At 31.9% G+C, this 14378-nt stretch overlaps 2 protein-coding genes across 2 annotated transcripts in view; one reads left to right on the top strand and one right to left on the bottom strand.

Moving 5' to 3' along the window:
- Positions 1–1695: 1695 nt before the first annotated feature.
- Positions 1696–11348, bottom strand: LOC126814235 (type 2 phosphatidylinositol 4,5-bisphosphate 4-phosphatase). The gene is made up of 8 exons (XM_050539270.2): positions 11235–11348; positions 8745–8944; positions 7914–8020; positions 7074–7173; positions 6240–6289; positions 5591–5681; positions 4956–5010; positions 1696–4176 (listed from the first exon to the last, which is right to left on the bottom strand). Exons 1-8 carry the CDS (start codon positions 11332–11334, stop codon positions 4091–4093), a joined length of 789 nt encoding a protein of 262 aa, XP_050395227.1. The 5' UTR covers positions 11335–11348; the 3' UTR covers positions 1696–4090.
- The window catches only part of LOC126814232 (serine/threonine-protein kinase Nek6), a 16801-nt gene continuing 12337 nt past the window's right edge, over positions 9915–14378 (top strand). The window contains exon 1 of the mRNA XM_050539265.2: positions 9915–9989. The gene's annotated coding sequence lies outside the window, so the exon portion shown is untranslated. The remainder of the gene's footprint in view (positions 9990–14378) is intronic.

Genomic DNA, 14378 nt, shown 5'->3' with positions numbered 1-14378 from the left:
TGGTTGAGTTCGAATTTCGTGAAAAATCGGCCCAAAACTGACAGACAAAATGGCCGCCGTTCGTTCTCAAATAGCGTAAAAATATGGTATATCAAGGTTGTGGACCCTATAGATGTCACAATTTTTATCCAATTTTGTTGAAACTTGAAATGTAAGTTTATAACCCAAAGATCTCAGTTCCTTTCGATATTCGTGCATATCGGTCCGTAACTTCCTGAATTATAGTCCCTGATTGTACGAAAAATCACATTTTTAGCTTGTGGACCCTATAGAGGTCATAATTTTTATCCGATTTAAAAAAACGTATTATTATATCACCGTTACACCCTAAGGACGATTGAGTTCGAATTTCGTGAAAATTGGCCCAAAACTGACAGACAAAATGGTCGCCCCTTGTTCTCAAATAGCGTAAAAATATGGTATATCAAGGTTGTGGACCCTATAGAGGTCACAATTTTTATCCGATTTTGTTGAAACTTGAAATGTAAGTTTATAACTCAAAGATCTTGGTTCCTTTGGATATTTGCTCATATCGAATTGTAATTTCCTGAATTATGGCCCTTGATTGTAGGAAAAATCACTTTCGTTTAGCTTGTTTTCTATCCATCTCTCGAAAATGTGGGCGTATACTGCCTGGCAGCCGCTGGTTATCCGATTTCAACGAAACTTGAAATATTATTATTATCAGTTCCTTTCAATATTGGCATGTATAATTGGACTGTAACTTCATGGATTATAGCCCCTGATTGTACGAAAAATCAGGTTTTTAGCTTGTGGACCCTATAGAGGTCACAATTTTTATTTGATTTTGTTGAAATTTGAAATGCGTTTATGATATTCATGCATGTCGGACCATATCTTCCTGGATTATGGCCCCTGATTGTACAAAAAATCACATTATTATTTTAGATCGTTCTCTCTGTCCATCTCTTGCAAAATGTGGTCGTATCTTGCATGGCAACCCCTTGTTGGAATTTCTGTGGCCCTATTACCAGGGTTAACATACTTTTGTGGACTGACAAGCAGTGTCCTCTAGTTTGGATGGCGGGTTATGAAAAACACATTCTCGGTATGATGTATACAAAGCCTGTTACCCACACTAACAATATATGTACATTCGTAGTGCGACACAAGTGATGATGGTATAGGTGACATGCTGAGGTACTGGTTACATATTTGACCACGCAGGTTATTCTCTGCATCCATGGTATCTGAACCGAAGGGCTTGGAATGCTGTAAAACGAACTGAATAAAAACTGTAGCCACTATCACGTTTACAAGTTTTTAGGTAAACAGGGGTGCTTGAGAGGGTAACGCCGGAATAGGTTGTGGAACACTGGATCGCATTTGAAGAATGGAAGGTCATAAAATGCTGAATATTGATGAGGCTTGTCCTCTCATGGCCCCAATGCTTCTCGGACATGGTGACGACCTAATACAGCCACATTTCAGTATGTGTATTGTCGACTACAATATACGGGTACCTGAAATACAGGCACATAATGTGTACACGACAAATCAATCCCTCATCTTAATATTGTGTGTATGTAAGTGAACTAGTAAACAATAACTGTCTATGATGGTTGATATATTAAATTTGTTAGCCCAAGGTAGGAAATCTCTCAAATTCATTAGGTTACAGTTATTCACAAATTACTCAAAATTTATAGTATGCAAATTAAATACGAATAAAACAATACTTCAACAAAAATTTAATTATTTCAATTTCACATTATTTATGCAGTTAAAAATTTCATTTCATCAAAGAAATTTTAATTTTTAGTGCTGTCAAGAAATATTAATTCAAGTGAGAATATAAAATGTACATGCATGTGATTGCTAATATTAGACCTCTTGACACACTGGTAAGTTTTATTTTACAAAGTTCAAGTTCATAGCACTTTACATGGAGCTTCTTTATAAGGTGTTGATTGTATTATAACATAACATTAAAAATATTAAAAACATAATCTGCAATAAATATTTGTAACATATTCAATCTACTTCAAAATAACTAGACAATAATTATATACAATTTTCTTTGTACAACTTTGATCATTTTTTCGCTCACATATGGAAGATTTAAAAAAAAAAATGCTATAAGAAAACTAATCTACTACTCCTATTATATGACTCTTATTTTTTATGTATTTAAAATTAGTCACATCAAACTCATTGATGATAATCAGTAATAAAATGAAATGTGTAAAATCAATATTGAAGAATTAAGTCAACAACTTACAATGTCATAACAGTCATGGATAACAAAATGTAGCTCTGCACAACAAAATACATCTTTACAATGAATCAACTTGTTTATCTCTCCGTAAAATCAAAATTTTTAAATCATGTTAATTATCAAAAAGTGGATCTTTATGTTTGTTAAGCAAACATCTTAAATAAATTATAACATATATATTCAAATCAAGTTGATATAAACAAAACAATATTGCCTCAACAATTCAAAACTATTCTCAGTGTAGGAATTTTAGTTATATGAGCAAACAACAAATTAACAAGTTATCATACATTAATAAAAAGAAATATTGAGGATACATGTATATGGCACAACATAACGGTATCTATATATAAGGGGAAACTATTTACACTTAAAACCAAAAATAATATCAATTTTTGGTCAATCATCCAAACAAAAATTTAACAAACTAATAACCATGAAAACAATCATTTAAATGACCTCTCATTGATGTATTATTAAACAAATGATGCTTTATTAACTACCAATATAGGCCTTATAAACAAATATATCACAACTTTATGCAACGTAGAAAAATTTAAAATATTTCTGATATCAATCAACCGGAAAAATTTAAGTACATCTAAATTACCAGTAAATATTAATATAATTCAATTTACTTGATTGCACCAATATGGATTTTTACTTCATAAAAATTAATACTTCCTCATTTACCAGGTAACCAGATTCTTATCATATCTATCACAGAATTTAGTACAATACGTTATATTCATTAAGGACATACACAATTTCTTAACAAAGATAGTTTGGTCAAAACAGGGAGGTAGAATTAATGCGACTAAGATACTCCAAGAGTCAAAAGTTTAAATTCAAGAGAGAGAATAAGACATTTTATCGTTTTTATACTTAAGTATCAAATAAAAGTGAAGTCATAATCTCTATTAAGCTAAAAACATTGTCAATTGTATATAAATGAAGGGGACAAGAAATTTGTTCTATTACTGGAATGTATGAGATAGTGAATAATAAAAATCTGTTGAGAGTAAGTTTTATAGAGTGGGGGGCGAGGGGATACAATCGGTTGTATTTAACACAACCTGATTCAAACGCAGACATAAAGAAAAATTTCTGTTCTATCATATAATTTTAAGAGCTCCCATTAAATATAGATCTTACCGGTTGGCATAGGAGGTCACCAAATGAGTAAATGACATACATTATTGAGCAGCAAAACTTGAAAAAAGCCCAAACCATTTCATATGTTCATCAAAGAGAAAAATTTAATGGTTTAATTAAAGGGGCATTGTGGGAGATTAGATAAAGAGTTGACAGTTCTCGCTATAATAGTTAAAAAATAGATAACATAAATGGAATATGCTGAAAATTTCAGTTAAATTGATATTAGCTTTTGAATTTTATGCTAGCCTCGATCATCATTACTAAAGTTGGTACGATAAAAAACAATGTCTCGATTATCCATTTTTGCATTTAATTATGTTTTACAAAATGTATTCTAATCCGCTAAATATCGCAGGCTAGCGATGGCATCAAGAGTTGATTATGGTCTAGACAAGTTAATTAATGTCTAATTAATAATTCAGATAACATTTCATGCCTAAAGAAAGACCTGCAATAGGCAGATTTAGTTCTTGTATGTTTAAGAATTAATCCAGGTCCTGCTGCTGTGATGTCAAAGAAACACTTAAACTATATATAAGCAAATGATACAAAATCTGTGCCTTAATCAGATTGTATTTAAACCTGATACTGTAACACAAAATACATGCAAGATATTTAGTCCATATTTTTCAATTGTTAGAAAGGCCAGGTTCCATTGTAAGAGTAAATCTGCGATAGCTTTCCACTCGTCATCTAGGTTTCACTGATAATTGTACTAGTTCTTACCGTGTAGAAATAGCAAGCTCTTATCAACATCGATAAACCTATTATAAAAGCTCCTGAAACAGAAAATCAATCCAATTTTCAAACTGATTCATAATTCTGGGAGATTTCATCAGAATGACTGAAATTTCAAAAATGTCACATGATCATTGTGGCCCTTACGAATGTTATAAAACTTTCATAACCATGGGGCAAAGCAGCCAAATCAACAGGTATCATTTCAAGAGAACGGACATCTTCGAAACATTTTAAAAGGATCCAAGTTACATAACATTTTTATGACAATATCTGATTGTTCACATTCAAATTATTACTAATATGTACTCATTGTTTAACACTGAACTAGGAAAATAAAATCTGAAATATCAATGGTAGATAATATCCGGGCTTGGATTCCATCGCATTAAAAAGAAGCAAAATTAATATATTGAAAATATTATTCAAATTACTTTATTCTGAGCACATTTATCAGAGTTTGGAAAAGATGTAGCATAGATTGTTTATTGTTGTAGCAAAGGTACTTGACAATCGAGACTATGTCTCAATTCACCATTTTTAAATTAAATTATCAAATGGCGATCGTGTTTCAATCCATTCAATCTCGACCATCCGATGATCTATAGAGTTGATTAACATGTGAATAAATGTCTAAATACTAATTTATATAACATTTGAGGCAAAAAGAAAGACCAGCAACAGGCAGATTTAGCTCTTACATAATGCATCATGAAAGTTTACACCACTACATCTCACATTGTTATTTTACATTTGGATTATCGGTGCTGTTTTGTATTGTTGTTGGTCAGTTAGTACCGTAAAACAAAACGCAACTTACCAGTCCACACAACATATATTCCACCATTTTCTCTTGCAACTTCTAATGTTCCCATCTGAAAAACAGATTAAAACTTAGTAAACTGGGAATAAAAATTCTGGAAAATGAAATGAAATGGGGTTTAACGTCCTACTGTTCTTCTCCGAACTGGGCTAATGAAGACGGGAAAAATTCTGGAGCTAACGCTGGAGTATTCGTAATGCATCATTGACTCTATTCATTGATTAAATTGTTCTTTTATATGGGTCTTTGAATGCGACAAAAACCAAGGTCCCATGTACACACTGGCATGCATTTAAAAAATCCCTTGGTAGTTGATATTTGATGTAAGAGTAGGCCGTACCGCCGCTGATTGGCAAAATTTCCCCTCACAGCACACTGTATGGCGTATGCCTGTCTTCATTAACCGAGTCAGAGCAGAACAGTATGATGTTAAAGTTTAACAGTTAAACCCCATTTCATTTCAATTCTTTTATATGGCTTACACTATCTGTGTGTTTTTCTTCTGCATTTCTGGTCACATTGTCTGCTTTTCACTTTTGCATGAATGTAACTTTGGGGAGATTGGTTCATTTCAATTCATGCGACATCTTTTAAAATGACATGACTATGGTAAGTTAAGAATTTATACTCACAGTTACTCCAATACCAGCACCAATAAAAACAAGAGCCAATATTAAACAAATATGAGCTCTTCTTCTCGCATAGTTTGTTCCCACAGCAGACCTGAAAAAGATTCCAAAAGTCAATCTTAAAATCTTAATGAACCAGAAGGCTAATAATCATTTTCTGTATTTAAATGTGACTGAAAAGTGTTCTCTAGACAGTAATCTTGACAACTAAAATTTAAAAAGGAGGTGTAATAGTTTTTCGGCCCTGATGTGAATTATTGTTCAGGCATCAACCTTATAACCTAAGAGGAAAAAAGATAGCAGTATGAAATTGATAATCAGTAATGGTGGCCATAATTTCAGTTACAGATAGATCTGAATAATTTTGGATCAATATGCATTTCAATAAGACTAAATATGAGAGCCTATATCTGCCTTTTATTCTGGAATATTGTGCCATTATCAAATTATAAACCTCTTTTGAAATGGATGCCAAATACAAGATTTAAAAAAATCATTTGGTTGGATGGGGATATCAATACAACAAACCACTATTTGTATGATGTAACTAGATCTACACATTTCCCAGTTTTTCTGATACATGTAGTATAATCAAGCGTTGAAATAACATACAATGTAGCAATGTAAGAATGACAAAACTTAGGTTACTTACAGATTTCTACAATGTGGACATCTTGCTAATGATCTAGTAGAAACATCAAACTATAATATAATGACAATATAACTTTTAATACTTGTAGATAGATAGATTTTTATTACATAAAACACCCTTTTCGGGCAGCATGTAAATTATACATTACAGTCAGCATGATAAATACATTATAAAATGGATGAAAAATATATAAAAAGTTGATGAAAATTACATAAAAGTGGATGAAATGTACATTTATATACATTGAGGGAGTATTTACAAAATATAAACCAAAGTTTTGAATATATGTCGGAGTCACTTCAACTAAATGTGAAGAGGTCTTTGAATTGTTGGTTATTTTTTTTTTTTTTTGGTTGTATGTAAGATGTCAGTCAACAAATTGTTTGCCATTCTTGGGATATAAACGTCTTGGAAACGGATACACATGACACAAATTTATTACTGAGTGTCGTTTTAACTAGACTGCTCTTCATAAAGATTAGAGAAGCTTAGTCGAAAATTCAATTAGCAAAAAACAATAATTGTGTCCTGTGTTTTTCAAGGTTTATTCCAAATTGACATTTGAAACAATTTAGAACAACAGATAGAGAACAGTTTACAACTTGTGCTTTTGATTTATATAACTTCTCTGGTAATATAACAAATGCCACATACAAATCACACATAAATATATCTCTGTGAAATTAATCAATGCAATTACTATTCATGACAGACGGTTCTTTTCAATCACAACCTCAAATGGATAGTGTTTTCTGTATTAATGTTTTCATGTCATGTTTCTCTTAGAACAATAGCTTCATTTTCAAATTAATAGTTATATGAATTTCTACTTACTATAAAAACTTGAGCACAATGTACACAGGTTGCTCTAACTGAGCCAGGTGATCTAACTGTTACACTTGGAAAAACACCGCCTAGATTTACAATACGACCACTGTAATACAAAATATCATGTTAGAAATACTGCACACTTTAAAGGGACATAATAAATACCTTACTTCATTCTGTTTGTATTCGGGGGGCTGGATGGCCGAATGGTTAGCATGTGCGCGCTGTATTGTAAGGTCTGTCATTAAGTCAACTGGCGTGGTTTTGATTCCCCGGTTGTACGTGACAAGGAGTAGGGTCGCCTGTCAAACCTCGTGGGTTTTCTCAGGGTCCTCTGTTTTTTTTCCACTGCTAAAGACCCATCAAGTGAATTATTGAAATAAAACTGAAGTCTCCCCCTACATTACATTAATAGCACATTGATTTGATTTGATTTAGCTTAGCTTAGAGCGAGAGGTCATATTCATAAGATAAAGACGTATAGGTCTACTTCTAGGCCTACAGTACTCAGTAGGCTACTCTACATTGGAATATATCATAATATGCAATATAATACCAATTAAGCCTAACCAATCAAATATGAAAATATCTTTAGGTACTGCATAAATGATTTTAAAACACAAATGAGACATAATCCTTTGATGTTGGTGTACCCTTATTTCAAATAATGTACGGGCAACTTGCCAACCTTACATTATTTATACTAGATGAAATACATGTATTGGGCTCATGTGACATATTTCATTGAAAAGCGTGTCTATATATTACTTGATGTCTCGCTCTCGAGAATAGTTTTCATTCTGATACACTAGAACTGCAAATAAGTGTTTAAAATAAACAATTTACCAGTTTGATCTCGGACAAGCAATTTTCACAGCTCTATCTCTGCATATTAACAAACAATTACACTGACATCTGACATATTTCTTTCCTGGTGGAGCAGCTTTTATAGGCTGTAAAAAGAAATTAATTATGATCCATGGGTTTGTTTATGTATGTCGTATGAGGTTTAAAGAACTTATTTCCAGGTAACATAAACACAGGCAAAAATATACTTTTTCTTGGACTTGTTAATCCAACTTCTTAAAATCAAATAATCCTTGAGTGGCATTTAGCGATTGAGAACATTAAAAAAAGACAACACAATTTATAGGGAAAACAATCAATGATTTATAGACAAATAGAACGACGATTCAACAAGTATTCTCTTATCGTTTTCAAGCACAAATAATAATTAGTAAACTAAAAGGTAAAACATAATTATTTATGCATTAATTAAAAGTTTTTATATAATCCCATGGTCTTCTTGTCTAATTCATTATTCATTGTTTTTTACTAAATACTTATTTCCAAAAATAAATGTTCAAAATCTCACTTCCTCTTTGATCTGGATAAAAAATAAAATTGTTGATTTCATTTGATCTTATATGTTGATTTGTTTTGTGACAATATGCCCTTGAAACTATAAAAAATATAGTTAACAAAATGACTTAATTGTAAAAGATTAGAGTTAACCAAAGTAACAAATCAGTTCAATCCACTTCAATATTTTACTTTGACCTAAATCAAAGAGGTTTAATTTGAACTTTAAACTAAATTTTAAACATTTGTAGGATTTGATTTTGTTATCAGGTATTTTCTGTTTATATGGTACAACCTCTAAAAGTGCATACATACCGTTGCTTCCTGACAGACACCACATTTTACAACATGCAAATGTTGTTTTCCTTCAATATTGATCATAGCCTGACATACTTTACAATTTATCATGGGTATACCACCTTGGGGGGTGGGAGTATAAGGTGGGGGTAACTCATCTGGACTGATTGGTGGAACACTTGCAGCAATACCAGTATTACTTTCATCTGGTGGCAATTCTATAAATATATATTTACATTTTGATAAATATATTAGATGTTTAAAGATACATTATGTAAGATTTAGATAAAGAGCTGACCATTCTTGCTATAATAGCTCAAATACAGATAACGTAAAATGAAAATTTCATTCAAATTACTTCATTCTGAACTAAGTTATCACTGTTTTTAGTATCTACAAGATGTGTGCATTGCGGCAAGCAGGGCACTGGTATATGCGAGACTTAGCCTTGCTTTCCTATTTTTAAATTAAATTTTTAAATGGCGAACCATTCTAATCTAGTTAAAATCTTGAGTATCCGATGCCATTGAGAGTTGATTATGGTCTTGTTTTGTTAATAAATGTCTAATTAATAGTTTATAAAACATTTCAGGCCCAAAGAAAGACCTGCAATAGGCAGATTTAGCTCTTGCATAACGTATGTTTAAGTCCTTAAATAAAACCTTTATCATTCTTTCATATATCAGTCATGTTAAAATCAGATGTTTCTCAATAACTTGTTCATTGATCTATTTTTGAACTCACTGCAGTCTAATGCATAACACAGGGACAATGACTGTAGCTGTTCTGAATATATGTTACATCTCATTTTATGTAGACAATAAGATAAATAAATAAATACACCCCCCCCAAAAAAAATAAAACCCCAAAACAATGAAGATATATTAATTTAAATGGCAATTTTAAGAAGATTGATCATTTACAATATTACAACCTGGACTACTTGATTAAAATACCCATTGTTTTATGTACATTATATCTTGAACAATAATTCAACCTGGCCTCATGTTTTCATTAAAGATATTCCTTTTTTCCCTGTTTCATTCAACTATTATTATTGTTATGTGTCACTATACTGTGAACATAAATAAATCTGTCTACATGTACTGCACAATGCATGTGTAACTTCTTTCAATTTGAAAACTTAAATTTTATTAGATGTCCTATACATTGCAAACCAATTGTTAGGAAACAAAAATTGTGAGCAGATATATATGGTGTGCAGATAGAGAATGCAACAAAATCAGTCAGTACAGTTAGATGGTAAACTTTCCCTTTATACTTTTTCCAGCATGTCAATTTTTAATACATTTTTTTTACCTCAGATTAGGAAGATTTTTTTTTTTACAGATAATTGGTCAATTTTTAGCATCATCCTAATTCTTAAAATTATAAAATAAACTCTGTATTTATCGTGTTTTAAGGATGAATTCTTTGAAATTCTAATTTATGGCATGTAAAATTGACTGACTAACAGTTACTTAAGACTGGAAAATATCAAAATGACTGTCCTGGTATGGTATGAAAAACATTCTCTGGAATAAAATGGGTCTATGTCCGGGTAGATAAATTATAATTTCAGAGTCCAGATTCCAGCCACCACCAACTATTATCAAAATGGGGTTTAGTAACTCACTATGAAAGTACAATCAAAAAAGGTTGCTTAATACAATAAAACTGTATGATTTGTCAAATGTTTTCCTCTTTTTACAAACTGGTTTATTGGTACTTTGTAGACTGTGTTATGATTTATAGCTAGACTAGATAAAATTGTATAAAGAATCAATTATACTGGCACTGACACTAATAGATCCTTAATAACAGACAAGAATATCACCATACTAAACTGCATACCCGGTAACCTCATGTCCTATGTATGTATCAAAATAAATTAATATTTATGGCATTTCCATTTCTTGGAATTAATAAATTAGAACTGTCTCTTATCAAATACTTCAGATACAGAAACTTTAGTCAGGGTCGACCAACTTTAAACAGATGTAACATTCTAGAAGATTCACATAAATGTTTGGTGGGCATGTCTACTTGCCGTTTATTTAGAGAAAAGCAGATGAAAACGTCACTAATATTAAATTTCTGGAACATATTTTCACACCCCTATTGAAAGTCAGATTGGTTTCGTGTATGACGGGATCTGCCTTGAGTATGGTCTGTTCACTTAGAGGAATTTATTGAATGAAATTATGGATGTTAGGAAGTATTATTTTATTTTAATAAGGAAATATCTTATTGTGAAATCAATTTTAAGCAACTTACTGGGATGACACTATTTTTAGTGGTACGGGATTTAGAACTTCTTATTGCTCAGTTTTTAAGTAAATCTAAATCTCCAATTTATAAAGTAGATGGCTCAGTCACTCTAGGCCTTAGTCAGACTGAGACAGTGCGGTAGTAATAAAATAGAGTAAATCAACATGATTTTTTTCATATAATAAAATAATTTGATGGCATGCGTTAAATACAAATATAAATGATGTCAATATATACCTAAAATGCCTCCTCTAGCTGTGTAAGGAGGCGGTGGACTAGCATTATCAGGTTTATTATTTGTCAACAAAGGTCTTCGTTCCTCCTCTCCGCCCGACATTTTGGAAAACGGATAAACTAAAGATCATGTGACATGTCATGTGATGCCCTAATATACAGATAAAAAATGTTTGGTCATCCACATGATGTTGAAATAAGCCGTTACTTATGAAAATAGTTGAGATAATAGGATAGATTTCGCAAATTGAAAGTCCAAAATAGGAAAATATTGAGAAAAATGGGGAAATTAAATCTATACTAGTCAATACTAGTACTTACGGCGTTCGATACCCTTTAATGTCATCATTATTTCCCAAAACTTCACTAACATTGTTTCCATAGGTGAAATTTGACTAATAATGGATTTTTTGTGAATATGGGGGTTGAAGCAAACTCGGTCATCAGAAGCGTTTTACACAAAACTATTTTTAAGAAATCATTTAGGCTAATTCTTTGATATGATCGGATACCGTGTCTTGCATGGATTAGTTGCGTGCCCTAAATGGGGCAAAATGAAATGGGTTTTGACGTCGGCCTACAACTTTTCTGCACCAACCGGGATAGTAAAGTCATTCATTGTCCACTAGGAAATATTTGCTCAAACAGTGGCGTTTCCACATACTCTTCGCCGAATTCCAACTGCCAAATGTTGTCATCCGAACGATTAGACACTGTTCCTTGCCAAGTCCCCTTTCCTTCACTTGCACTGACAAGGAGAAATCACGACGGAAAATCCCTTGGAAATTTTCTCAGGCAATACACTGGTCAGTCATGGGACACAATGATGTAATTTTCGTTTTGAAATATTAAGGTTGCTTATACATATATTATAGTCAATGTGGCATAACATCAGGGATAATATCTCGACATTAGTTTAATCTTTAGACCTTGTATTCTAAAGGTAGAAAGAAAGATACCCACTTCACAAATCAAATGGACACATTAAACTTATTTAAAACAACACATTTTTTTTAACAACACCGCGGATGACATTTTTAAAGGAAACTTTAACGCCTGGTGGCTCTTCTGGACTAATTAAGTTAAAGGACAATATTGGTGTCAGTCATTATTACATATGTGATAGAACTGGTTAAATACATTCCAAATATAATTTTAACACAGAGATCATTGCTAGAATTCAAAAATAGAATTGGCTGTCACTAAATAAGGGACACGAGAAAAAGTAGAAAAATCCCGTGCATTCCCCCGTTTTTATTCATTCTGTCCTTAATAAAAACATGGTAATGCACGGGCTTTTTCTAATTTGTTCGATATCTTTTATCTACTGACAGCCAATTCTTTTTTTGAATTGTCAGATATCCTCTCATCATCTCATATAACAACTTTTCATCTTCAACGGAATTATCAGTGAAATGAAATTCGATCGTTTGTCTGTTACCGCTCGTTACTTCAGTCAGTTACATAGAAGGACAACTCATGTTTGTCATGTTTGACGTCACTTCCCGTTTCTTCATGTGCTTGTTACACAACTCCTGTAGCAATGATCTCTGTGTTAAAATTATATTTGGGATGTATTTAACGAGCTCTATCACATATTTTATAATGACTGACACCAATATTGTCCTTTAAGGGTGTTTACACTCTTCCAAGGAAATTGAAACGATCGGTTTTGGAGCCAAGTTTCAATACAAATTATGGGACTTTTTGGCTATTTATTTATTTACAAATACGATAACATATCTCGCTTGCTTCAAAAATTATTTCGGTTACACATTTTTTAAAGTGTTTAAAGCCCAAACATGTCAGAATACAAATTAAAAATAGAGCTTATTTTATTCGGGTTGGAGCTGACGTACCATTAAACATTTTATGTGTCTTAAACATACATACATTATGCAAGAGCTAAATCTGCCTATTGTCGGTCTTTCTTTAGGCCTAAATTTGTTATCTAAATTATTAATTAGACATTAATTAACTTATCCAGACCATAATTAACTCTCGATTTCAACACTAGCCTGCGATATTTATTGGATTAGTATCCGATTTGCTGCTCAACTGTCATTCATGATTTTATCATGAAATGGATAATCGAGACTATGTTTTTATCCTACCGACTTTAGTAATGATGATCGAGGCTAGGAGGAAATTCAGTCGTTAAAATCTCGGTTCAGGGTGTATCAATTTGACTAAAATTTTCAGCAAATTCCCTTTACATTATCTAGTTTAGTGAGAACTGCCATCTCTTTATCTAATCTCACATAATGTATCTTTAAATAAACAATGGATATACTAATTATCCTATGCTATCCTTTTCGTAGGCCTACATGTCAGCCAATTCTTCAAATAATTAAAAACAAAAACCCAAAAAAACAAAAATAAATAAATAAACACCATATAAACTTACACAATTTTTCTAACTTTAAGACCACTAGTGACTTAAACACAAGAATCAAATTCTCAAATTCTGTTTCCAATACCTATATTCAAGATTTTGCAAACGTGAATAAAAGTATCGCCCAATAGAATTATTTTAATTATCCGACCGGTTACCCGAAAGTTAAAAAAATGACTATCTATTGGATTCACTGTTCGAAGCAAAGCATACCATACAATTCGACGATTATTTGGTATCAATAATGGCATGTTAAATCCACCCCCCCCCCCCCCCAAAAAAAAATAAAAAATAAATAGATACATAAATGAATTATAAACCTATTCGAATTCATTTCTCGGTTCCTATATACTGACATCTAAAATAATCTCCACTGAGACATCTGAGAGATTATTCGTTATCCAAATTATAACAGGAATATTAGTAGCTTTTTATTGCGCATTAAGAGTGTATGTCCTGGGTACATGCACATTACATTGCACAGGTTTAATGGAAAAAGAACTTCACCAACCTTTAGAAAAATATGATTGATTCTCCATGTTAAAGATTATATAATTTTAACGTATGTCAAATCAGCAACAGTGGTCCCTTTTTAACAAAATGTTAGAGTATGTTACACTTATGGAAATACCACATTAGGCAACTTTAGAATGTCATACAAGTATGATTCGTTATAACTGGCCTATCCTTTCTGTTTATCGGTTTTTCCGATAACATAAACAAACAATCTTATAGTATTAAACATGATAAAT

This window comes from Patella vulgata, chromosome 3 (assembly GCF_932274485.2).
Source record: "Patella vulgata chromosome 3, xgPatVulg1.2, whole genome shotgun sequence".
In the NCBI taxonomy this organism is placed as follows: Eukaryota; Metazoa; Mollusca; class Gastropoda; family Patellidae; genus Patella; species Patella vulgata.
The sequence above is the reverse complement of the archived record's forward strand: the minus strand, read 5'-3'. Positions and strand labels throughout refer to the sequence as shown.